This window comes from Sapajus apella, unplaced genomic scaffold, assembly GCF_009761245.1.
Source record: "Sapajus apella isolate SASKATOON/1434 unplaced genomic scaffold, GSC_monkey_1.0 scaffold2, whole genome shotgun sequence".
NCBI classification, from domain to species: domain Eukaryota; kingdom Metazoa; phylum Chordata; class Mammalia; order Primates; family Cebidae; genus Sapajus; species Sapajus apella.
The window spans coordinates 58,263,241-58,290,245 of NW_022436942.1; the positions used below are offsets into that span (position 1 = coordinate 58,263,241).

Consider the following 27,005-nt stretch of genomic DNA (forward strand, 5'->3'; position numbering starts at 1 on the left):
ACTGGTAATCTAAGATAGCATATATCTGTTTCAGGTTTTTTAACAAAGGATTTTGTCCCAACATTAAAGTTACTATTATAAATATTTCATTAATATAAAAATTTCATTTGGTAAAACCTACAGGTATTTACTCCAGTACATATACAACTGTTCATAATTATTCATAAAGAATTTTTATGGAGGCTAATAATAGGATGTTTTTACAAAAAAGAGTGAAGCCAGAAAACAAAATGAAACCAAAAAAAGCAGGCCTAGGAGGTAGGACTAGCTATGGAATTAGATTAGCAAGTGCTATCCCAGGAAACAGTGTCGCAGATCACTTTAAGTAACTAAATTAAGTAAATGTCTTCGTAATGGACAGCCACTAAACTTAACAATTTCCTTTTTAGTTTTCACAAATAATATGACATACTTAACACAGTTTACTCTATTACTTTTGAATAAAGTATGATATATCTGTAACAAATTAAGTTCTAAAAGTGAGTAAAGATTCCTTATCAGAATAATATATTTCCTTTAATACCAGTACATACTATAAATCCTTCCTCTATAGGACAAAAAGTAGGTTTACAAATCTTAATATTAAACTGATTTACTCGCTATAGTTTTTCTTGCTATTGTGTTAATATAAAAATCCAAATGAGAGAGAATCACCCATGGCCTGACCTCAATCTATCCTTCTAATCTTATCTCCCCTCTTTCCTCTTTGTAAACTCTGTTATTCCTAATAAATAGAATTACTTGCTCTTACTCAACTATATCATCTGCTTTTCTGCCTCATATAACCTTTAATATTTTATATGACAATATTTTCAAAGAACACTATCATAAGGGATTGTCACAGGAAGTAACTCATGCTTTAGATTCTGAGCTTATCAAAGAGAACCCTGCTGGGATTTGCATAATATTATAAAAATATGCAGACTGAACTTCCCACATTCTCTCCTACTATGACTTAAGGAGTAGGTGAGGAAATTGTACATGTGGCTCAGCTCTGTTTTACTCCTTAAAGATGGTGTTAGACTGAGTTCATAGAGAAAATGGGGGAGACAAGACTGAGTTCATAGAGAAAATGGGGAGACAGTCAAAATGAAGATTTTTGTCTTTCTTTGGGAACTAACATCATTATGCCCAGTAAAACTAAAGGAATATAACAACAACAACAATTAAACTAAAAATCCATGTGTTTTAAGAAAGAGTCTAAATGTAGACAGATCGTCAAGTGATGTCTCAAAGCACTGCTTCCCCTACAGATGCACTGAGAGGAAAACCCCAAAGAACATCAGGAAAAGAGCAATAAAAAAAACTGACATCTTATACTGGCAGAATCTGATAATGCACCACATCTGATGCCTCTTAGGTGTACATACTGAACTGGCAAAGACAGACACATTGTCTTCATTCCCCCCACCTTACTTACTACACTCTGGCTTCCATTTTTCCCAAGTTCTTCCTCTGAAATCTTGCTCAAATTATCTAAGTAGTGGTCTGATATTGTGTGGCACAAGTCTTCAAACGAATAATCCTTTTCTTGACAGAGTTTTATTTCATCCAAGAGTTTTGATAATTCTCCAGTGACGGTTTCACCTATGAGAATAATTTTTTCAGAAGTTTAAAGAAAGACTATTGTTAAAACTTAATGATAAGCAATAAAAATATGACTGCTATGGTGATAGAACTCAAAATATAACAGATTAAGCAGTCAGACAGACACTATTCTGCTAAAAACAAGGTACTCAACTATAATTAGAACAAGAATATTAATGGACAAAAGAGATTATAATTCTGCCTATTTTCCTTCTTTTTCAAAATATAAATAATTATTGTAAGAGTATATATACATAGTACATAAAAGCATCTGGAATTCCAATTCACAAAGTTTCATTTATTACAGGATTTCATTTCTGTAATCTTTTATTGGTATTTTACTTCATTGACAGAATTCATAAGCAAATTTGAAATGGTGCTGAAAATCTTCTTTCTAGGTTCAATAAACAGAAATAGAAATAGTACAAGATATTTAAACAAATAATGATATAGGTAATCAGTACATTAAGAATTATGGTATATGATATAAAGCAAAAACAGAAAAAACCGATTAATATGCATCATCTGTCAAACATGAAGATTTTGTAAATTATATGCAAATATGCACATTTCTAAACAGTCTCAGAAAGGTTCCTTATACCTATAATTTATTCTGAAAAAAATTTCTAGCAGTTACAATCCAGATTTTAATATTTTTATTCTGATAAAAACACATTTCAGATCAGCTGACTATAGATACATGAATTTATTTCTGGACTCTATTCTGTTTTATTGGTGTATATGTCTGTTTTCATGCCTGTACCATACTGTTTTGATTACTGTAGCTCTTCACAAGGGTTCCAAGAACACAAATGTGGAAAAGATAGTCTGTTCAATAAATAGTTTTGAGAAAGTGAATGTCCACATGCAAGAATGAAATATGACCCTTATCTCATAACCTATGTAAAAAATGAGATCAAGACTAGAAAATTAACACCTGAAAATATAAAACTCCTAAAAGAAAACATAGGGAAAAAACTTGATGTTGGTTTGGACAATTATTTTTTTGATATGAACAAAAGCAAAAATGAACGCATGGGATTCCATCAAACTAAAAAGCTTCTCCACTGCAAATGAAACAACAGACTAAAAAGGTAATTAAGGAATGGGAGAAAATATTTACAAACCATTGATCTTATAACAGGTTAATACCCAAAATACATAAGGAATTCACATAACACAATAGCAAAACACAAATAACCTAATTTTAAAATGGGCTAAGGACCCGAATAGACACTTCTCCAAAAAAGCACATAAATGGCCCAAAGTATATGAAAAAGTGCTCAGCATCACTAAACATCGGGGAAATGTAAATCAAAACCACAATGGGTTATCACCTCACACCTATTAAAATGGCTGTTCTCAAAAAGACAAAAGATAGGAGGTGTTGCTGAGGATGTGGAGAAAGGGAACCCTGCATGCTGTCAATGGGAATGTAAAATGGTATGGCCACTATGAAAAACAGTATGAAGATTCCTCAAAAAATTAAAAATAGAATTACCATATGATTCAGGGTTCACACTTTGGGGTGCTTACTTAAAGGAATGAAACCAGTATCTTGAAGAGATATCTGCACGCTTCCATTCACTGCAGGATTATTTAGAACAGCCAAGACATGAAAACAACTTAAGTATCCACTCTCAGATGAATGGATAAAGAAAATGCAATGTGTGTATACATTTATATACAAATAATGTACATTTATATACAAATAAATATATACTACACAAATAATGGACTATTGGTCAGCCTTAAGAAAAAAGATCCTGTCATTTGTAACAACATGGATGAACCTAGAGGACATAATGCTAAGTGAAATGAACCAGGCACAGAAAGACAAATACTGCATGATCTCACTTATATGTGGAATCTAAAAAAGTCAAAATCATAAAACAGAGAGTAGAATGGTGATTGCCAGGGGCTGAGGAGTAAAGGAGATGGGAAAGTGTTGATCAAAGGTACAAAGGTTCAGTCATGGGGGATTAATAAATTCTAGAGATTTAAAGTACAGCATGGTGACTATAGTTAATAACATTCTATTGTATACCTGAAACTTGCTAAGAGAGTTGATCTTAAGTGTTCTCTCCACCAAAAAAACAAAAAACAAAAAACAACCACTACACTATGTGAGATGATGAGTAAGTAAATTATTTTGGAAATTACTCCAAAATGTATATATCAAGTTGTACACTGTAAACATACACAATTTTTATTTGCCAAGTATACCTCAATAAAGCTGGGGAAAAAAACACATTTAAGAAAAGAACATATTTATATAAACTTCACTATAGCAGGGATAATTTTCTGCTTTGCTCACTACTGTATCTCAGGACTGAGAAGCCCTAACCAACAACAGGAGCTCTTAAAAATGGATAAAATATAGAGTATAGGATATAACCTATTAGACTTGAAATTTTCACAACTGTACATAAGAGTCTAGTATAGTTTCCAGGGCCTTATAATTAGGCACTCACTTTTGGTCTTTCGGGAAGGAGACTCAACGGGAGATGAAATGTGTGTTTTCTGTGTTGCATCTTCCTGTACAGGCTCTTCAAGGACTGTAGATCTTCCCATGCCTTCTAAATACTCTGTATGTATATAATTTTGAGATTACATACTTGAATTCACTTATTTTTAAATCAATAAATTTTATGTTTTACTTCTGGTAATCAGTTTTTCATTTATTTTCTTATATCTTAAATACATCCTAAGTTTTCAAAAGAACTTCTAAACAACCAAACATACAAAACAATGTCATGACGAGTTATTTACTTAAAGTTTTTAATTTAAAAAAAAAGACATTCAATTCTTTGGGAGGATCTCTTGAACTCCTTTCTTCCAAAAACGAAATTTAACACATTCTTTCCTTAAAAATAAATTCACCTATTGAAGATACAATAAACTCCTTGGTCTCCTTAAATATTTTCCATCTGAAAATTTTAAACTATCTGAAAGATGATTTAAACAGATTTAATCCCTAAAATAGGAATGCTGAGTTTATATGGATACAACAACTAGCCAGGTAACATAAATGAATGAAATGGAATAAGTTTATTTTAAAATGGTGCTGTAATCTTGTAAGATAAGCATAATTTACATATTAACTTTATTTCCACAAAGAAATAATGTTCATTGCCATTATTCTTGAAGTAATGTCCTATATTCAGCCTATCTTTCATTTTTCTAGTGTTGATAAAGATATAATATTAGGAATAGCAGCTTAAACTTAAATATTGCTTACTATGGACCCAGCATTGTTCTAAGTATTTTCTATAAATTGACTCATCTAATCCTTACAAAACTATGACACATGCATTAAGTTTTAAAGATTACAAGTAAAGGAGGAATATTATTAACTTGTCTGTGGTCATTCAGCTAATAAGTGGCAAAGCCAGATAAGTATAAGACAAGAAAACATCTCACTTTTCTCTTAATCATAAAGAAAACAGCATCTGACTATAGAAATAAATGTTCACCAAATGAGTAAATAAATACATTACCTTCTCTAAAATAACAAGTAGTTGAAAAACAAAAATAAAAAATTAAAAGGTATTACAGTATTATTTGGTTTAAAAGTCTACCAGAAAAAAATAAAACTAGTTAAGTTTGTTCAAAAGTAAACACTAACTCAAAATCCAGAAGAAAACTACAACAGTTTCAATTTCATCTTGACTTTAAGGCAAACTCATCGATCATTCAATGCATTTACCTTGTAAGAGTGTTGCAATCTGGAGAGATTTCTGAGATGGATGTTCTTTCAGAATGTCCAAGACAGTTCTACCTAAGCTATCCTTTATGTTGGCATCAATTCCTGAAAGAAAAAGAAAAACCCACTAGATGTACACCACTAAAGTGTCCTTAGAAGATATTATCAGTATCTAACTGCTGTAATTTCAAACATACGCAGACCAAGCACTAAAAGTGGTTTTAAAAAAATTAAGTTCTATATACACCACAAACACACGCAACATTTTACCAAGAAAGAAGGGGAGGCCTTTTGCTACCAAAGATTAGGAACATTCTTGATCACGAATTAACTCTTAAAGGGCACTGATCCAATGCTTAAGATTGTTTTTCAGGACCCTATGGTATCTTTGGGTTACAACTACTTAACTAAACAGCACACTATTACACCCAAAAAAAAAAAAAATATTGATTTAGAATGTGAATTCCCAAAGTAAAATGGTCATGTGATTTATATACTCTGTATGATATGGTAAAAATATTTAGTAAATGATAATCATGTACCATGTAAGTAATATAAGAATAGTCTTAGAACACTTGAATATCCACAAAGTTGAAAAAGCATGATTATTTTTAACTGTTGTCCACAAAGAATTTATCCAAATACACGGTCAAATACTCCATGATATTTATTTATGCAAGACTATATTCATCAGCCACACTCATCATCCACCTGATGAGCAAACTTATCGAAGTGTGTAACTAAAACACCTGTTATTATTTTAGTTGTGAAAATACATAGTGTATGAAAGAACTTATTTTAATGTAGCAAATAGCTTTCACTGCCCTAAAAAGGTATGAATTTTCCAAATACATAATTGCAATTTAAAAAAAGCCAGTTTACAGGATCTGGTCCCAAATTTAAGTTCATTGTAAGATTATTTAATACATGTTTAAATTTGTATAGAAATGTGTGATCAGCACATATTAATATTGAGGTGGTTTCCTCAAATCATTTGTTATATCACCACACTGCATGTTAAAGTTAAATATAAATGAAATTTTAACTTTGTTAAATTGTGTACAAATACAATCACAATAGTCTGACATTGTCTTTCATTTTATTTTTCTACAGAGGAAAATAAAGTCACTATAGTCCATAACATGAAAAATTTCCATCAGTTGTTTACAAGCATGAATTTGTATCCATGCCTTACGATCTTAAAAAAAAAAAAAAAAAAAATCTGACCTCAGTTCTACCTTTATTTCATTTCAACAAGAATGAATGTATAAAAATAAATAAGCCAACTTTATTTTTCCTTCAAAGCATTTCCTTTAAAAGATTCCCTTTATAATAAGTCTCCCTAGCCTAACAATAGGTACTCAGTTAATTAACTTACTAGAAGGACAATTTACCTTAGGAGAGGAAACTCAAATCTCTGTTTACCCTAGTACACAATATAAAACCTAGAAAATTATGTTCTTCAATAAACCAAGCACTTCTGACAATTTCTCAAGGATCAATTCCTCTCTTTTTTTTTTCTTTTTTTTTTTTTTTTTTTTGTTGAGATGGAGTTTCGCTCTTGTTACCCAGGCTGGAGTGCAATGGCGCGATCTCGGCTCACCGCAACCTCCGCCTCCTGGGTTCAGGCAATTCTTCTGCCTCAACCTCCTGAGTAGCTGGGATTACAGGCACGCGCCACCATGCCCAGCTAATTTATTGTAGTTTTAGTAGAGACGGGGTTTCACCGTGTTAACCAGGATGGTCTCGATCTCTTGACCTCGTGATCCACCCGCCTCGGCCTCCCAATCCTCTCTTTTACAGAAGGCAGAAATCTCCTTTTCTTTTGGTAGTTTATCTCTAAAGCACTTAAATGCATAAAATTGTAATAACTAAGATGTTTGTACTTAAAACATCTATTGCATAAAGGAAGGTACACATTGATATTAATGTTACCTAAATACTGAAGCTCAGTTCTACATAATATGAATACATATCTGCAATTTAGAGCAAAGGCAAGAGGGTGATCTGTGAAGAAAATTTTCCTTTATCTATTCCCAAAATAGAAATGGTATATGGCAGGATAAGCTCCATGCAGAATCACAACAGTTACCTGTTTCTAACAGAACTCGTACAACATCCACCTTTCCAAACAAAGCTGCTTCATGAAGTGCACTCCCCTTTTCTGTCTGGAAAAAAATAAATAAATAAATAAAGCACGATTGCATTTGGAATGCTTACAGGTTAAAAAAAAAATCTCATATTTTATATATTCATACTTATTTTCTGTAATCTCAGCCTTCCCTAACAGAAAGACAATGTAGAATAAAGAAGAGATTCTAAAAGCAAAATCCATCATTTTGGGTTTGTAAAACATCTCTGCTTCTAAATGACAATTTGGGCGGGGCCCAGTGGCTCATGCCTGTAATCCCAACACTTCCAGAGGCTGAGGCAGGTGGATCACCTGAAGTCAGGAGTTCCAGACCAGCCTGATCAACATGGCAAAACCCCATCTCTACTAAAAATACAAAAATAAGCCACGCATGGTGGCACGTGCCTGTAATCCCAGCTACTCAGGAGGCTGAGACAGGAGAATCTCTTGAACCCAGGAGGCAGAGTTTGCAGTGAGCCAAGTTCATGCCATTGTACTCCAGCTTGGGTGACAGAGTGAAACTTCATCTCAAAAATCAATAAATAAATAGCCATTTGACTTTTTATGTTAGTAAGCCACTCACCTTCTCTTAGCTTCAGCTGTCCTTAAGTATGAGTAGTAATGCCCACCTCACAAGGCTTTTGTGGCTATGCAAGAAGCTCTTTTAATCAGCATGCATTTATTTAACATTAATTATAAGCCAAGAGTAATTAAAGGATGTTCTGAGGTACGGAAATGTCATCCTGGACCTCATATATTCACATTCTATTTGAAGAGACAGATGTATAAACACAGATGCTCCTTGACTTCCCATAGGGTTACCTCCTGATAAAGCCACCATAAATTGAGTATCCCATAAATTGAAAATGCATTTAGGCCAGGCACAGTGGCTCTTGCTTATAATCCCAGCACTCTGGGAGGCCAAGGCAGGTGGATTGCCTGAGGTTAAGAGTTCAAGACCAGTCCGGCCAACATGGTGACACCCCGTCTCTACTAAAAATACAAAAAAATTAGCCAGGCATGGTGGCATGCACCTGTAATCCCAGCTACTCAGGAGGCTGAGGCAGAGGAATTGCTTGAACCAGGGAGATAGAGGACACAGTGAGCTGAGATTGCACCACTGCACTCCAGCCTGGACAACAGAGAGAGACTCCATCTCAACAATAAAAATTTTAAAAAAAGAAAAGAAAAGAAAAGAAAATGCATTTAAACACACTTAACCTACCAAACATCATAGGCTAGACCAGCCTACTTTAAACATGCTCAGAATACTTACATTAACCTAGAGCTGGGCAAAATCATTTAACACAAAGCCTATTTTATGATAAAGCACTGAATATCTCATATACTGCATATCACTAGCCTGGGAAAAGATCAAGATTCAAAATTTGAAATATATCAAAATTGCGACAGTTTCACACCATTTTAAAGCTGAGAAATTGTTAAATCAAATCATTGTAAGTTAGGGGCTGTCTGTAAATATTTATGATAAATGAAATCTAAACAATTTAATGTAGCCATAAAAAAGAATCAAATCCTGTCATTCACAGCAACATGGATGAGCCTGGAGAATATTATGTTAAGTAAAATAAGTCAGGCACAGAAAGATAAATACCACATGTTTTCACATATGTGTGAGCTAAAAAAGTTAAGCCCACAGAAATAGAAAGTAACATTATGGTTATGAGAGGCCGGGCAGGGGAGCAGGGAGAGAAGGCTAGGGAGAGGTTGGTGAATGGCCACCAAGTTACAGCTAGATAGGAGGAAGAAGTTCTAGTATTATATAGTAGGGTGATGATGGTTAATGATAATAGATTATATATTTTCAAATACTAGAAGAGGAGTTTTAAATGTTCCCAACACAAAGAAATGGCAAATGTTTGAGGTAACAGATATGCTAATTACCCTGTCTGTCATTGCATCGTGTATTTGATGTATCAAAATGTCACTCTGTACCCCTAAATATGTACAATTATTACATATCAATTAAAAATAAAAATAATTAGAAAGCAAAAAAAAAAATAATTTAATGTGGCTTACAAAACCCAGATGATATTTTCTCCCTGCTTTCCTCTTCCTTCCATCTTTTGCCCATCATAACCCTCTTCCAGACCCCATGCCTATACTCCAGGCATGATGAACTCTTTCATAATTGTTTCATATTGCTTTCTTCCACAGAGGTCTCAGAAGCTGGTCTCTCTGCCTCGCAGGATCTAACTCCTAGCCTTCGTAATCTGGTCATCTAGATATACCACTAGTTGATTTTCGGCATGAATAAGAACCACCTGGAGAGATTGCTGAAAAACAGAATTCTGGGCCCCTCCCCAGAGTTTCTCATTCAGTAGCCTGAGATTAGGCCCAAGAATTATCATTTCTAACAAATTCCCCTATGATTCTGAAAGTCTAAAAAGTATGTTTTGAGAACATACTTATGTTGAATCTTAACTTAATATACTTGTATTTATAAACACATCCCTGGCCCCTCAAGTTTAGAGCTTGTCCTGGGTGTTCCATATCAATCTATATTTTCCTTATCATAGCACTCATAATATCACATTATAAAGCAATTGTCTAGTTCCCATTATAAACTATAAGTTCAGTGGAAATGTAGGCCACATCTATTTTTTTTTCAACATTGTATCTCCAATACCTAGCAAGTACTTTGAAAATGTAGATGTTTAGGAATTCTTCTGCGGCAAAAAGTGGAGGGAGGGAAAAACACAGGATGAAAAACAAGGACAATTTGTGAGTAGTGCAGGATGAAACTGAAAAATCTGTGCATTTTAGGAAGGAAGAGGGAAGTGACTGAGGAACTTTACACTGAATTCAGTGCTGATTTGTCAGAGTGGACAATAAAGCTGTGCTGGGTTCAGCCAGTGTCCACACATTGAGGGAGCATTTGGACCAGCTTCAGCCAGAAGGGAATCACCCATCCCAGAGGTTAGAATGTGAGTCTCTCAACAAGCCTCACCACTGCACTGCAGGCTGAAGCGCTCTGGGATCTTCAGTAAACTTGAAAGGCAGTCTTGGACACAATGACTGCTATTCCTAGGCAAATCCTAGTGCTGGGCTGGCCTTAGAGCCAGTAGACAAGGTTGACACATGACCTACGGAGACAACAGCAGATATGGCTAAGGAAGTACCTACACCATCCCTCCACCAATCCCAGGCAGTCCAGTTCACAACAAAAGTAATTCCTCCCTTCTATTTAAGGAGAGGAGAGTGAAAAGTAAAGAGGACTTCGTCTTACATCTTAGATACCGGCTCAGCAATAGTAGGACAGGGCACTGGGCAGATTGTGAAGCCCTAACTCCTGAACATCCTCTAGATGTACCTTGAGCCAAAAGGGAACCCTCTGCCTTAAAGGAAAGGACCCAGTCCTGGCAGAATTCATCATCTACTCACTAAAGAGCTTTTGGCCCTAAATAATCAGTAGCGATAACCAGGGAGTACACCATGGCCTTGTGGTCGGAGACATGCTGGCTTCAAGGGTGTTCCAGCACAGTCCCAGCTGTGGTGGTTATGGTGAAAGACTTAAGAAAAAAGAGGGAAAAATAAAGGGGACTTTGCCTTGCACCTAAGGTACCACTCTGGCCACAGTAGGGAAATACAACAAGCAGACACATGGAATCCCCAAGTCCAGGCCTAGGCTCTTGGACATTTCTGAATCTGTCCTGGACCAGAGGGGAGGCTACTGCCCTATAAGGTAAGTCTCAGGCCTGGCAGCACTGACCATAAGCTGACCAAAAAAAAAAAAAAAAAAAAAAAAAAAACCTTGGGCTATAAGTAAACATTGGCAGTGACCTAGAAGAACTCGTGGACCAGAGATGGTGGTGGCCACAGGGAGAGGCTCCTCTGCTTATGGAAAAGGGAAGAAAGAGTGAGAAGGACTTTAGAATGCAGTGTGAGTGCCAGCTTAGCTGCCATAGATTAGAACATCAGGTAAACTGCTAAGGTTTTTGACTCTAATCCTTGGCTTCCAGACAGCTACTCTGTACATGCCCGGGATCTGGGGGACTCACTGCCCTGAAGATAAGGATACAGTGCCATGCTGGCTTCAGGTCTGACCCAATACAATCCCAGCAGTGGTTACCAAAGGGGTGTTTGCATCACCACACCCCCAGGTACAGGTGGCTCCGCAGAGAGAGACAGACTGTTCTTTGGGAGAAAGTAAGGAGAAAGAAGAACAGTCTCTGCCTGGTAATACAGAGAATTCTTCCAGACCTTATCCAAGACCAGTAAGGCAGTATCTCTATGAGTCTGCAAAAACCACAGTGTTAGCGGATTTGGGGCCCACGTCCCTTCAAATACCTGGAAAGTCTTCCTAAGAAGGACAGGTACAAACAACCCCAGTCTGTGAAGACTACAATCAATATCTAACTCTTCAATGCCTAGACACTGATGAATATCTGTAAGTATCAAGACCATCGAAGAAAACATGACCTCACCAAATGAACTAGATAAGGCACCAGGGACCAATCCTGGATAAAAACAGATATATGATCTTTAAGACCAAGAATTTAAAATAGCTATTTTGAAGAAACTCAAAGAAATTCAAGATAATACAGAAAAGGAATTCAGAATTCTCTCAGATAAGTTTAACAAAAAGACTGAAATAATTAAAAAGAGTCAAGCAAAAATGCTAGAGTTGGAAAATTGCAAATAATGTAATATAGAATGCATTAGAGTCTCTTAAGAACAGAATTAATCAAGAAGAAAGAATTAGTGGGCTTGAAGACAGGTATCTGAAAATGCAGTGAGACGACACAATAAAAAAGAATAAAAAGCAATAGGGCCTCCTTTCAACATCTAGAAAATGGCCTCAAAGGGCAAATCTAAAAGTTACTGACCTTAAGAGAAGGTAGAGGAAGAGTTAGGGGTAGAAGGTTTATTCCAAGAGATAATATTGGAGAACTTCCCAAACCCAGAGAAAGATATCAATATTCAGGGACAAGAAGGTTATAGAGCTACCAAGCAGATTTAACCCAAAGAAGACTACTTCAAGGTATTTAATAATCAAACTCCCAAGGGTCAAAGATACATAAATAATTCCAAAAGCAGCAAGAGAAAAGAAACAAATAATATACAATGGAACCCCAATATATCTGGCAGCAGACTTTTCAATAAAAACCTTAAAGGTCAGGAGTGTGTGGCATGACATATTTAAAGTGCTGAACGAAGAAAACTTTTACCCTAAAATGGTATATGTGTTATACCCTAAATGGTATACCTTTTTGCGCTGGTTTCTTCCATCTTTGTGGATTTATCTACCTGTGGTCTTTGTAGTTGGTGCCTTTCAGATGGGAGTCTCTGAGTGAACGTCCTTTTTGTTGATGTTGAAGTTATCCACCTTAAACTTCATATGTAACCAAAAGAGAGCCCACATAGCCAAGACAATCCTAGGCAAAAAGAACAAAGCTGGATGCATCATGCTATCTGACTTCAAACTATACCACAAGGCTACAGTAATCAAAACAGCATGACACTGGTATCAAAACTGAGATACAGACCAATGGAACAGAACAGAGGCCTTGGAGGCAACACCACACATCTACAACCATCTGATCTTTGACAAACCTGACAAAAACAAGCAATGGGGAAAGGATTCCTTGTTTAATAAATGGTGTTGGGAAAACTGGCTAGCCATGTGCAGAAAGCAGAAACTGGACCCCTTTCTAACACCTTACACTAAAATTAACTCCAGGTGGATTAAAGACTTAAACATAAGACCTAACACCATAAAACCCCTAGAAGAAAACCTAGGCAAAACCATTCAGGACAGAGGCATAGGCAAAGACTTCATGACTAAAACACCAAAAGCATTGGCAACAAAAGCCGAATGAGACAAATGGGACCTAATTAAACTCCAGAGCTTCTGTACAGCAAAAGAAACAATCATTAGAGTGAACTGGCAACCAACAGAATGAGAAAAATTTTTTGCAATCTACTCATCTGACAAAGGGATAATATCCAGAATCTACAAAGAACTAAAACAGATATACAAGAAAAAAACAAACCCATTCAAAAGTGGGCAAAGGACATGAACAGACATTTGTCAAAAGAAGACGTATATGATGCCAAGAAACATAGGAAAAAATGCTCATCGTCACTGGTTATTAGAGAAATGCAAATCAAAACCAGACTGAGATATCATCCCACACCAGTCAGAATGGTGATCACTAAAAAATCTGGAGACAACAGATGCTGGAGAACGCTTCTACATTGTTGGTGGGAGTTTAAATTAGTTCAACTATTGTGGAAGACAGTGTGGCAATTCCTCAAGGGCCTAGAAAAAGAAATTCCATTTGACCCAGCAATCCCATTACTGGGTATATATCCAAAGGATTATAAATCATTCTATTATAAAGACACATGCACACGTATGTTCATTGTGGCACGGTTTACAATAGCAAAGACCTGAAACCAACCCAAATGCCCATCAATGATAGACTGGACAAGGAAAATGTGGCATAAATACACGTGGAATATTATGCAGCCATAAAAAAATGATGAGTTTGTGTCCTTTGTAGGGACATGGATAAATCTGGAAACCATCATTCTCAGCAAACTGACACAAGAACAGAAAATCAAACATCGCATGTGCTCACTCATAGGTGCATGTTGAACAATGAGAACACATGGACACAGGGAGAGGAGCATCACACACTGGGGTCTGTCGTGGGGGAATAGGGGAGGGACAGCAGTGGCTAGGGAGGTTGGGGAGGGATAACATGGGGAGAAATGCCAGATATAGGTGACAGGGTGATGGAGGCAGCAAACCACATTGCCATGTATGTACCTATGCAACAATTCTGCATGTCATGCACATGTACCCTAGAACCTAAAGTGCAATAAAATATATTTATTAAAAATATATATATGATCATTTCAACTGATGCTGAAAACATGTTTGATGAAGTCTAACATCTCTTCATGATTTAAAAAAAAAATCCTCAAAATGTCTCAACGTAATAAAAGCCATATGACAGATGCATGGCTAGTATCATACTGAATGAGGGAAAGCTGAAAAGTCTTTCCTCTAAGATCTGGAATACAATAAGGATGCCCACTTGCACCACTGTTACTCAAAATAGTACTGGAAGTCCTAGGTGTATCAATCAAACAAGAGAAAGATGTTAATGACATCTGAATTGGAAAGGACAAAGTCAAATTATCCTTGTTTGCAGATAATATAATCTTATATTTGAAAAAACCAAAAGACTCCACCGATAAACTATTAGAACTGATTAAAAAAAGTATCAAAATTGCAGAATACAAAATCAACATACAAAAATAAGCAGCATTTCTATATGCCAACAGTAAACAAGGTGAAAAAGAAAATTTTTAAAATCTCATTTACAATAGCCACACATAAAACTAAATACCTAGGAATTAATCAAAGAAGTAAAAAATCTCTATCATAGATTAATTCCTAAATACCTAGGAATTAATCAAAGAAGTGAAAATTTTCTTTTACAATGAAAACTGTAATATACTGATGAAAGAAATTGAAGAGGACACCAAAAATTGAAAGATATTCCATGTTTATGGATTGGAAGAATCAATACTGTTAAAATGTCCATACTAATCGAAGCAGTCTATAGATTCAATGGAATATCTATCAAAATACCAATGACATTTTTCACAGAAATGGAAAAATATCCCAAAATTTATATAGAATCATAAAAGACCCAGGATATCCAAAGCGATCCTAAGTAAAAAGAATAAAACTGAAGGAATGACATCACCTAACTTCAAATTATGCTACAGAGCTATAGTAACCAAATCAGTATGGCACTGGTATAAAATCAGACACATAGACCAATGGAACAGAAAACCTAGAAACAAATCCACACACTTACAGTGAACTCATTTTTGACAAAAGAGCAAAGAATATACACTGGGGAAAAGATAGTCTTCAATAAATGATGCTGGTAAAACTGGATATCCATATGCAGAAGAATGAAACTAGACTTCTATCTCTCACAGTATACAAAAATCAAATAAAAATGATTTAAAGATTTAAATCTAAGACCTCAAACTATGAAACTACTACAGAAAAACTTTGGGAAAAATCTCTAGGATATTGGTCTCAGCAAAGATTTCTTGAGTAATACCCCACAAGCACAAGCAACCAAGCAAAAATGTACAAATTAAATTAAATTTAAAAGTTTCTGCACAGCAAAAGAACAATCAACAAAGTGAAGAGACAACCCACAGAATGGGAGAAAATATTTGCAAACTACTCATGTGACAAGGGATTAATAACCAGAATATATAAGGAGCTCAAACAACTCTACAGGAAAACATCTAATAATCCAATTAAAATATTAACAAAACATTTGAATAGATATTTCTCAAAAGAAGACACACAAATGGCAAACAGATATATGAAAAGGTGTTCAGCATCATTGATCATCAGAGAAATGCAAATCAAAACTACAATGAAATATCATCTCACCCCAGTTAAAATGGCTTTTATTCAAATGTTAAGCAATTACAAATGCTGGCAAGGATGTGAAAACAAGGGAACCCTCATATACTGTTGATGAGAATGTAAATTAGTACAACCACTATGAAGAACAGCTTGGATGTTCCTCAAGAAACTAAAAACAGAACTATGAAACTATCTAGCAATCCCACTGCTGGATATCCACCCCAAAGAAAGGAAATCAGTATACTGAAGAGATATTTATAATCTCATGGTTGTTGTGGCACTGTTCACAACAGCCAAAATTTGGAAGCAACCTAAGTGTCCATCAACAGATGAAAGATAAAGAAAATGTAGTCTGTACACACACACACACACACACACACACACACACACACTTTATTGGAGTACTATACAGCCACAAAAAAGAATAAGATTCTGTCATTTGCAAATGCATGGATAGAGCTGAAGATCATTATATTAAGTGAAATAAGACAGGCTCAGAAAGACAAATATCACATGTTCTCAGTTATTTGTGGGATCTAAAAATCAAAACAACTGAATTCACGGAGATAAAGAAGGACAGTTACCAGAAGCTAGGAAGGGTAGTGGGGGCATAGGGGTTGGAAGAAGGTGGGGATGGTTAAAGGGTACAAAAAATAGTTAGAAAGAATGAATAAGACCTAGTACTTGATAGGACAACAGGGGCACTATAATCAGTAATAATTCAATTGTACATTTAAAAATAACTAAAATAATATAATTGTTTGTAACATAAAAGATAAATGTTTGGGGGGGATGGATATTCAAGTTTCCCATGATTTGATTATTATAAATTGCATGCCTGTACCAAAATATCTCATGTACCCATAAATATATATACCTACTATATACCTACAAATATTTTACATTTAAAAATTTTAAATGATTATAGAAATGAATAAACAAAGAAAGTAAAAAAGAAATGAGAGATGGAAAATATGAATGATAGGATAAAATAAGAGGAGCCAACATATGTCTAATCAGAGTTTTAGAAGAAGAAGATAGAGGTAAAGAATAGTCAGTGGCTAAGAACTTTCCATAACTGATAAGACACTGAGTTCTAGACCAGCAAGCAAAATAAATGAAAAGAATACATCTTGGATGTATCACAGTAAAACTACAAAACTACTAAGATAACAACTTAAAACACTGAGGGAAAAAAATTGCCTAAAAAGAAATAATAATTAGATCAACAGCTGACTTCTCAACAAAAATAATAAACTCAGAAGAAAGTATAATACCTTCATGTAACAAGAGAAAAAAAAATATCAACCTAGCAGAGAAAAAAAAAAACTATCAACCTAGCATTCTACATTCAGCCAAACTACCTTCTAAGAATGAAAGTAAAATAAAAATATTTTCAGACAGATTAAAAATGAGTGGTTACTTAGACTTTTACTGAAAAAATTTCTATAGGATTCAGAAAAGGAGCTGAGATGCAAGAGGTAATGATAAATAAAGAGAATGGGTAATATGAGGCTAGATCTAAACAAACTATTTAAAAATATAATAATGTCTACTTTTGGCACTGATTTGGTTTCTCAGATACTTTGATAAAGGATGATGCACACTGTAGACACTGAAAGGGTCCCCCCTATGCATAGGGAATATATTCCAAGAACCCCAGTGGATGTCTCAAACCAAAGATAGTACTGAACCCAAAAGTCATCAATCAGAATTCATTTCTGTTCATGTCTTCCATCCACAGATTTAAGGCCTTTTCCATCTTAACAAGTACTTACCATGCACTATAGCTGTAACTTCTGCAGTTTGAGGTACAACAGCAAAACTAGCACAAGTTTCTTTTTCTTTCTTCACAACTTCGGATAGAGGATTTATTCTTATTATAGATCTTAGCAACCTCTACGTACAATTTTTTCTTTTCTTCAGTAAGTCAAGAACTTTCACCTTTTCACTTAGAGAAAGTACTTTACAGCTTCTCTTTGGAATATTCAAATTGTCAGCATCGCTACTCTTGTGCTTTGGGACTATTGTTAAGTAAAATATGGGTGACTTGAAGCCAAGCAGTGCAATACCAGTAGAGTCAATCTGATAACCAAGAGGGCTACTAATAGGCGAGTTGTGTCTACAGCATGGAGATGCTGACTAAAGAGATGATTTCACGTCCAAGCAAGACAAAGTATGATGGTGAGAGATTTCATCATGTTACTCAGAATGGCATGCAATTTAAAACTCATGAGTTTATTTCTATAATTTTCCATTTAATGTTTTCAGACTGTGGTTGACTGCAGGTATCTGAAACTGTAGAAAACTAAACCTCAGATAAAGGTTGAGTGGGCAGTGGGAACTACTATATTCTAGACAATAAAAATACATGATCTCCACCATAAGTAAACAAATCTCTTTCTGGTAAAAGCAGATGTAGCAAACCTGGGTTTCCAGTGGCAGCTTAGCTTTTAGTAGCTACATAACCTTGGGAAAATCACTTAAGATTTCTGAAAATTCATATATCCTATGAGAAAAATATTAAAAACCTAACAGATAAATCCATGTTGTGTAGGAAAAATTAAAAATACAATACAAATTTTAAAAACCTAATACAGTTATTGGGACAGTTAAATAAGATAAATATGCAACAAATAAGATCTTTTAAGTGTTTTATTAAACTATAATGACAAGTATTATCAATAATATTTCTACTAAAAAAGCAATTAGAAAACCTATTTTAAAAGTAACCTCAATTATGTTATTATTTAATTAAATGCATGTATATCCTTTACATTATTCCAAGATAAAAATGTTAAGTAAAACTAATGTTTTTTTACAGTAAGAAGACAGAATCCTTCAATAAAAATAGAAAAGGTTAGTAGGTGCTAAACATATTTTTAGCCTGTAAAAATGAATCCATTTTTAAAAATCCAAGGTTGCTATAATTAGCTTCTTTGGTAAGAGGACATGAGAACTGTCAAATGGAATGGATTGGTCTCATAATCCTAAGGTAAACAGTGGTACCAAGAACTATTTACTACTATCACAATGTTGTCACACAGTGTACATAATTTAAATATGTCAAACCCATGGACTTTTCAAAATATAGGTAAATTATGTAATAATTTCCTTCTTTTCATCACAGATGAGAAAAATGTAAGAATATTTTGCCAAAGTATAAAGTAAGATTAAAAAAAAAAAAATCAAGTGCCCTGTGGCTTATCACACCCTAGACAGAGTCCATGTCTAACTGTCTAATATTCTCACTTAAATGAGCACTGTTTCAACTAGGTGAACCCAAAGACTCCCATATCTGGTAATCAGTCCCGCTTTTCTTATTGTGGATCAAACTCCTCCATTTTATTTAAGTTAATCATTTTAAACAAATGAAATTTCCAAAATATATAATCATGCAGATTTAACACAGTGACATTTCAAAACTTACCCAATAACCACAAATAAGGAACTCATAACATCTCAGCACCTTTTGCAGGGGGGAAAAAGACAAACCTCTGAACACAGTGATGAAAACAGCAAAAAGAACTGAAATGATATATATGTTAACATCAATAACTGAATTGTTGATAAAAGCAAAAAAAATTATCTCATTGATTGGAAATATCCAATCAATTAAAGTCAAGCCTTGGTAGCACCAAAGCTGAGGAAAACAAGATAAGTCACAGGAAAATGGGAGAGAAGATAAAGTTCATGTTTACACCCCTGGGTTTCAGCTTCCCTTCCTTTTTGGCTGTATTTCTGTGACTTCCACAGAAGCTCAGTTGTGCATTTAAAGGAATGTTTGTTATATTTAATCCAAAATTTATAGATGTTTTAAAGTGGTTTTTAGGTTATCTATTCTACCAGAGTACCAGAACAGAGATGGAAAGGGATGCAAAGATGTCAGAGCTTAGCTACACTGGTTCTCCTATCCAAATTTAGCACTCCAACCATAATCCTCCTGAAGCCTGCAAAAGAAAATAACCAGATAAAGGAAGACTAACTCTTGATTGAGGAGAAAATAAAGATAACAATGGTGGTAAGAAATAAAGATTGTGATGACGATCAGTAGAGAAAATATCACAGATAGCATAAAATTATGAGAAGCAAGACCCACAGCTATTGTAACAACTGGTGAATAAAGATAACCTTACTGGAGATGAAGAAAAAACAAATAGAATGGCATTTAACTCAGAAGTAAAATCCCCTGGTACTGTGTATGGTACTTAGCCACAGCTGATCGAATTAAAAAAAAAAAAAAAAAAAGAACTTAAAAGATAACTTAGCGTTTGTCAACAAACATATGATGTCTGAACAAGTTGGAAGGCAGCAGTTCTTTTGCATTAGCTAGACCATATCTAGAGTAGTGTGTTCCATTGTGGATATCTAACTTCTAGCACCAACGACAGAATACAATGTGTCCAGAAAAGAAAGTGTCAAAGAATAAAGAACCTAGAAAAACATTGTGTGAAGAAAGAATAAACGTTATAAGAATGTTTAAACTGGGGGAAAAGTGGCACAAGAGAAATATGATGTGTCTTCAAAAAATTCAGAATATCATTGTTCCTTTCAAAAAGAGGAAATCTTTCTCTATTAAACTAGGGGCTTCCAGCCTCCATCTTTACTCATTCTCTCCTTCTTCCCTTCATCTCAAAGGAATCTTTCTTTCCCCTCATTAACACGAATTCTCCACTTGTACTCTCTATTCTATCACTTTCTGCTTCTTCTCGAATTTTGATCATCTCTGCCTCTTGCATCTTCAAGGCAATCTTTCTCCAGAAACAAACACACCCCTCCGCTATCCAGAAACAAAACAACCAACCGAAGAAAAGCTGTGAACATGCTTTTACTTCAAGCATCTATTGCCTATCTTACTTCTCTTTATTCCACACTTTATGAAGAGTCACCTTCCCTCTTTTAGGCACAATTTCTGCCTACTTTTGTTACTGCTATATCCTCTGGCACATAGTAGGCACTCAACAAATATATGGTAAATGAACTGATTACATGAAATTGTGCTGTCTTGGCATTTCTCTTACAGCTGCTTCTTTACAGACCTCTTTTTTCCAAACTCCCTGAATATTCTTTAATCAGCCTGTTCACTCTTCCTACATTATGTTTCCTATAAGCCCTCCTATTTCTTGGCTTCGTCTCTCACTCCTCTGAGGCTCTTAGAGCATTAGCCTCATTTAAGGAGCACATTCAAAGAGAGACCGCCCCTGACCCTTCCATCTCAATCACAGCAACCAATTTGTTTCCATTATACCACTCACTGCAATTTGTCATTTTTATGTTGTTTACGTGCTTATTTTCTGTCATCCCTACTAGTCTATAACTCCATGAAAGTATGAAACAAATTTTCTTTCTACTGGAGCATCATGCCTGGTAGCATGGCATGAGGAGGCAAGTGGGGATAGGGTATCCTCACAGGGAAACCAGGGTTCAGTTAAAAGTGAAAGAAAGGGAGTTGCTGGGGTAGTGAGTAAGATAAGTAAATGAAAGCCTCCCTGTTAAGGTGACACTGGAGAAGACACCTGAGGAAAGTAGTGGGGAAAACTCATGAGGGTTAGTAAGGCAGAGGCCTGGAGGTAGGAATGTACATAATGTGTAACAAGAACAACAAGGCCACTGTAGCTGAAGCTTGCCCTAGTGAAGAAGGTCAAGGAAGAGTAGTAGGTGGTAGCTGTAGAGAGACAGTGGAACTAAGTAATATAAAACCCTGTCAGACACTGTAAGGACTCTGGCTTTGGTCTGAGTGAAATGAAAAACCAATAGAGGCATTTTTGAGTAGGAAAGTGAAATTACCTGACTGAATGGGATCACTTCTGGCTGATGTGGTTGAAAATAAATGGGAGGGACTCTGTTATAGACTGTCTGTATACCCCAAAACTCACATGCTAAGGCCCTAACCTCCAGTGTGACTGTATATGGCCTTTCCGGAAGCAGTTAAGATTAAATTAGGTCATCAGGGTGGGGCCCTAATCCAGTGGAACTGGTGTCCTTATACGAGAAGGAAACATGAGAGAACTCTCTCCATTCATGCACAGAAGAAAGGCCATGTGAGGATATAACAAGAAGGCAGCCATCTAACAAGCCAGGAAGAGAGCCCACGCTTAGAAACTGAGTTGGTCAGAACTTGATCTCGGACTTTCTAGTCTCCAGAACTATGAGGAAATTAATTTCTGCTGCTTAGGTCACTCAGTCTATAATATTTTGTTGTGGCAACCTAAGCAGACTACACAGAAGCAAAGAAGAGGAGGAAAACAAGTCAGGAGGCAAGAGAGGATTAGGTCTTGGTCTATAGTGTTAATCTTGAAGATAACGTAAAGTAGCGAAATTCTGGATACGGTTTGAACATGGAGCCAATAGGATTTGCTGAAGAACTGAATGTAACATCTGAAAGAAATTCTAAAGTCTGGCCCAAACAACTAGAAGGATGGCACTTGCATTTGACAAAATGGGAAAGACTAAGTGATATGCAAATTTTGGAAACAAAAGTGGTACAGATGCTCTATTTTCAGCTTTGGAAATGCTGAGTTTGAGAAGCCTATTAGTCATCCAATAAATATGCCCAGTAAGCAATCGCATATACAAATTTAAGGTAAGAGTGGAACTGAGATGAAGAAATAGACTTGGTAATAGTCAGATGAAGATGATATTTGAAGCCAAAAGATAGGATGAGGTCAATGAGGAAGTAGGTATAGACAGAGAAGAAAAGATGTTTGAGGACTAAGCCCTGGGAAATGCTGATGCTTAGAGATCAAGAAGATGAGAACAGTTAACTATGGAATAGGGACATGATAGATTACATTATTGGCCTCTCCTTTTATATGCTCTTTGCCATATGACTTTTTAGTTCTTTCCACTTACATGAGTTATTTCTCTACTCCTTTATTTGAGGCTTGGTTTTGTGACCTGATTTAGCCAATGGATGGTGGCCAACATGATGCAAGGGGAGGCCCAAACTGGACTTGCGTGGTTGAGGTTGCTCTCTTGTGCACAGTCTATGCCCTGCCTAGTCCCAGGAGGAAGATAATAGACACATGGAGCAGAGATTCCTAGGCTAACTCACAGAATCAAACATACTTCCCCAGCTTCTTCAAGAAGTCACCAGTGAACTAAATGAGAACCAAAAGACAGTGGTATCTCAGAGGTCAAAAGAAAACAGTAGTTCAAAGAAGAGAGAGAGAGATTGGCTTTGTCAGTGCTGATGATTAATCAAGGAAGATGAGAAGCAGGAATTAACTATTGGATCTAAAAGTATGTTAGTCATTAGACAACTTTACAAAGGAATATATTGGGACTTTTAAAAGAGTGAGGGAGTTAGAGTAGCTTCAAGAGAGAATGGAGGAAAGGAATTGGATACCATGAGTAAAAACAAGCCTTTCTAAATATGTTGCTATAAAGGGGGTCAGAGAAAGGGGATAAGGAGAAGGAAATGTGAGATCAAGAGAAAGTTTTTTTAAAATACTGGAAATATTGGCTGGGTGCGGTGACTCACCCCTGTAATACCAGCACTTTGGGAGGCCATGGCATACGGATCACAAAGTCAAGAGATCAAGACCATCCTGGCCAACATGGTGAAACCCTGTCTCTACTAAAAAATACAAAAATTAGCCAGGCATGCTGGTGTGTGCTTACAGTCCCAGCTACTCGGGAGGCTGAGGCAGGAGAATCACCTGAACCCAGGAAGCAGAGATTGCAGTGAGCCGAGATTGTGCCACTGCACTCCAGCCTGGACAACAGAGAGTGAGACTCTGTCTCAAAGAAAAAAAAAAAACAGATGGTAAATATTATATCTTTGCATCCTTATGGGAACGGTATGGTACTAAAAACAGAAAATATTTGTCAGAGCAATGTATCCCAAGTAGACAAGAAAGGATAAGATCCATTAAACAAGAAGAGAGGAATTAGCCTTATATACAAATCTAAAAGGTTCATTTAAAGCACCAGGAAGGAAAGCAGACACAGGTACATTGGCAGACATGGTGGTGGAAATTTGTGATTGCTTGTGATTTCCTCAGTGAAATAAAAACAGCATCATGATTAGAGAGAGATGATAAAGAAGGAGGTGTTAAAGTTATGAGAAGACAGAAGTCATGAAATTATCATCTGGGGAAATCAGAGAGTAAATAGATTACAATGGATAATATATCACTTATGCACATATCTTATTTCTGGTGCCTCTATAAGCCTTTGAGAGCAAAAACTGTACCTGATTCAATTTTGCATCTTAACAGTTCTTAGCGTGGAAACTTGTACTCTTTATTATTAACTTTCTGTAATTTTATTTTCATTTCCTTTAACACTCACATAAACTCTAATTGGCTTAATGTTTTACTAGTTCTTTAACTCTTCAGGTTTTGATTTCAGAAACTTATAAGAAACACACACAATGAAAGCACTAGCATGATATGGCACTATCGCTACCTGATTACCCAAAATCAAGTTCAAAAATCTATAAAAATAATTGCCAGTTTCAAGGGAAAATTGCCCATTCATCACTACTTTCTTAATATCTTACTTTGACTGATTCTCTTTATTAATAAATATTTAAAGACTAAAGGATGTTTAAGTAAATATGATATGAAATTTGTCCAAAGCATTACTACTATTTTAAATATGTGTTATAATTTAAAATTACTCAGAGAGTAATGATGCAGAAAATAAACTTCTAGAGCAAATACCAACATCAATGCTGGATTTAAAAACATACATAGGCCAGGTGCAGTGGCTCACACTTGTAATGGCAGCACTTTGGAAGGCCAAAACAGGAGGATCACTTGAGCCCAGGAGTTTGAGACCAACCTGGGCAACATAGTGAAACCCCTTCTCTATAAAAACTAAAAAAAGTTAGCTGAGCATGGCTACACATGCCTAGAGTCCCACCTACTCAGGAAGCTGAAGCAGGAAGATCACTTGAGCTTGGGAGGTCTAGGCTGAAGTGAGCCATGATCATATCACTGTATTTCAACCTGGGTGGCAGAGTAAGACCCTGCCTTTAAAAAAAAAAAAAAAAAAAAAAAGTAAAATAAAATAAAATCATATGTAATTACTAGGAAAAGACAAGATCCTCAAAAGCTATCTATAAATTTTAAAGATTTATTCATAATAACTTGAATGTAATTGTAGTCTAAAAGTACAATACTATAATTTACCAAATGGAATTACTTTTAATACTGCTAATTCCCAACAGGTTAACTAGAGTAGTTTAATGAATAGTAAAGCTACTAAAACAATTTAAGGTTACTAGCTAGCATTGTTCATTGTCAGCCAGTGAGAATATCAACAAACACCTACTTGATATTAAAAAATTTTACACTGAGTCTGATGGGAAAAACTTGGTAACAATTAATTTGAGTAATAAAATTAAATATTCACCCCCCCCCCCCCCCCCAAAAAAAAGGTAATGAGACCAAAAAAACATGTCTTCTATGAACAAAGCAACAATAAGAAAAGCAAAATATCAACTAAGGCTAAATAAATGATGGAATATTCATTTTATTGAGAAATATTTTAGAAAGCTATTGTCAGTTCTACTTCAACTCTTAAGAGTGAGTGTCAGTGAAAGAGGTTATAGCAACACAAAAGTTGCCCACCTTACTCAGATACCACCCCTGATGCTTTTGATTAGGTGTTCAAAGTGATCTAAATATATTGTCTGCCTTTCCTCTGATACATGAGTAACAAATCCAAATGTAGTGAAGACCAAGCAGAAAATCTAAAGGAATGACACTGGCAATGATTTAAAATGGTAGAATGAGGTCGGAGCCTTGGAAAGCATTTACACCATCTAAAAGCACTCAAATTAAATATTTTAAAATACTCTTTAGCCAAATAATGCACAGATGCAAGCTAAATTTCACCTAAAATTCAAAGTCCTGTTGGACTTTCAAATGTCCTCTTCAAATGTCATTTCCATCAATGACTTCTCATGTTCTCCCTCTTAAAGTCCATATTCTCACCTGTAGATCCACAGCTCTTTGTTTTAGCATTTATTATGTGTCATGAATGGGAGTTATTCTTGCAAATTTTTTGTCTCCTCCACTAAGTGTGGGGCAGATATATTTTTTATTTTTTATTCTCCAAAAGCATAAAATACAGTGTTCTGCAGAAAAAAAAGGACACATCATATATATTTATAAAACTGAATCTAAACTCTTTCCCTTCTGGTCATGTCCTCTAGTACAAAACATGAAAAGATCCTGGCCAGGGATACCAAGAGGCTTACTGACCTCAGTCAGAGTGAAAGTTCTTGGTTATAATGCAGTCTGTGCAATCAAGTTTAGAAATATTACAGAAGTGTCATGAAAGCAGTACATCCACATTAGAGAAATTCAACATTTATACAATAACATCTAGTTTATCATTAAACAACTTTTAAGTAAAAAACCTACAATAGTAAGCATAGCTACTTATTTTCAATACCTTTGAGAAGAAAGACTGTTTTTCCTTAATATGACTGTTAGGAAAAATTGTTATGCTTTTTTGAGAGGCTGCCAAAGTTGAGTAAATAAGAAATTGAGAAAAGATATTACAAATATCTAAACTACTAAATAATACAGGCAAAGCTCTAAAGCAAACTCTGGTTCACGGTGCTAGCCTTAAATCTGAGATTGGAAGGCCTGAGATTTTTCTAAATTCAATAAAGAAAACTCTGGAAATACAGAATTCAATCTCTGAACAATTCCTAGGAAAAATAACCCCATCTTTGAGCACACATTCCACCCGGAGTGTGTAAATTATTTGTAAAATTTGCCAAACAATTCACACCCTCTTCTAATTCAGAGGTAGACTCTATTTTCCCACTCCTTGAATATGGGTTGCCTTTATGACTTGTTTCAACCAAGCAAACATAGCAGAAGTGAAGGTGTGATTGTTCCAAGCCTAGGCCTCAAGAAGCCTTGTACAATTCTGTTCTCTCTCTCAAAACCATGCATGCAATGTGAATGAGCCCAGGCTGACCTGCTGAATCATGACAGACAAGTGGCAGTCTCACCTATCACCTAAACTTTGACTGGATTCCCTAGACAACATCCAGCCAGCCTCTGAAACAGAAACACATAATTGACTTGCAGTTGATCCCACACATGAGAGAACCCAGCCAAGACCAGAAGAACCATTAGTTGAGCTTAAACTAAATTGCCAATCACAGAATTAGG

General features: G+C 35.6%; 1 protein-coding gene across 16 annotated transcripts in view; it reads right to left on the reverse strand.

Moving 5' to 3' along the window:
• ANKS1B (ankyrin repeat and sterile alpha motif domain containing 1B) overlaps positions 1-27,005 on the reverse strand; it is a 1,261,971-nt gene that overhangs the window by 1,052,405 nt on the left and 182,561 nt on the right. For 15 of the 16 annotated variants that reach the window (XM_032285364.1, XM_032285340.1, XM_032285282.1 and 12 more), the window contains exons 5-8: positions 7,386-7,461; positions 5,297-5,398; positions 4,062-4,175; positions 1,421-1,587 (exon numbers count right to left, since the gene is read on the reverse strand). In XM_032285364.1, coding sequence (XP_032141255.1) covers positions 1,421-1,587; positions 4,062-4,175; positions 5,297-5,398; positions 7,386-7,461 — 459 coding nt within the window. Of the gene's footprint in view, positions 1-1,420; positions 1,588-4,061; positions 4,176-5,296; positions 5,399-7,385; positions 7,462-25,808; positions 25,915-27,005 lie in introns of those variants that run through there. The other variant, XM_032285372.1, reaches the window with a different exon arrangement.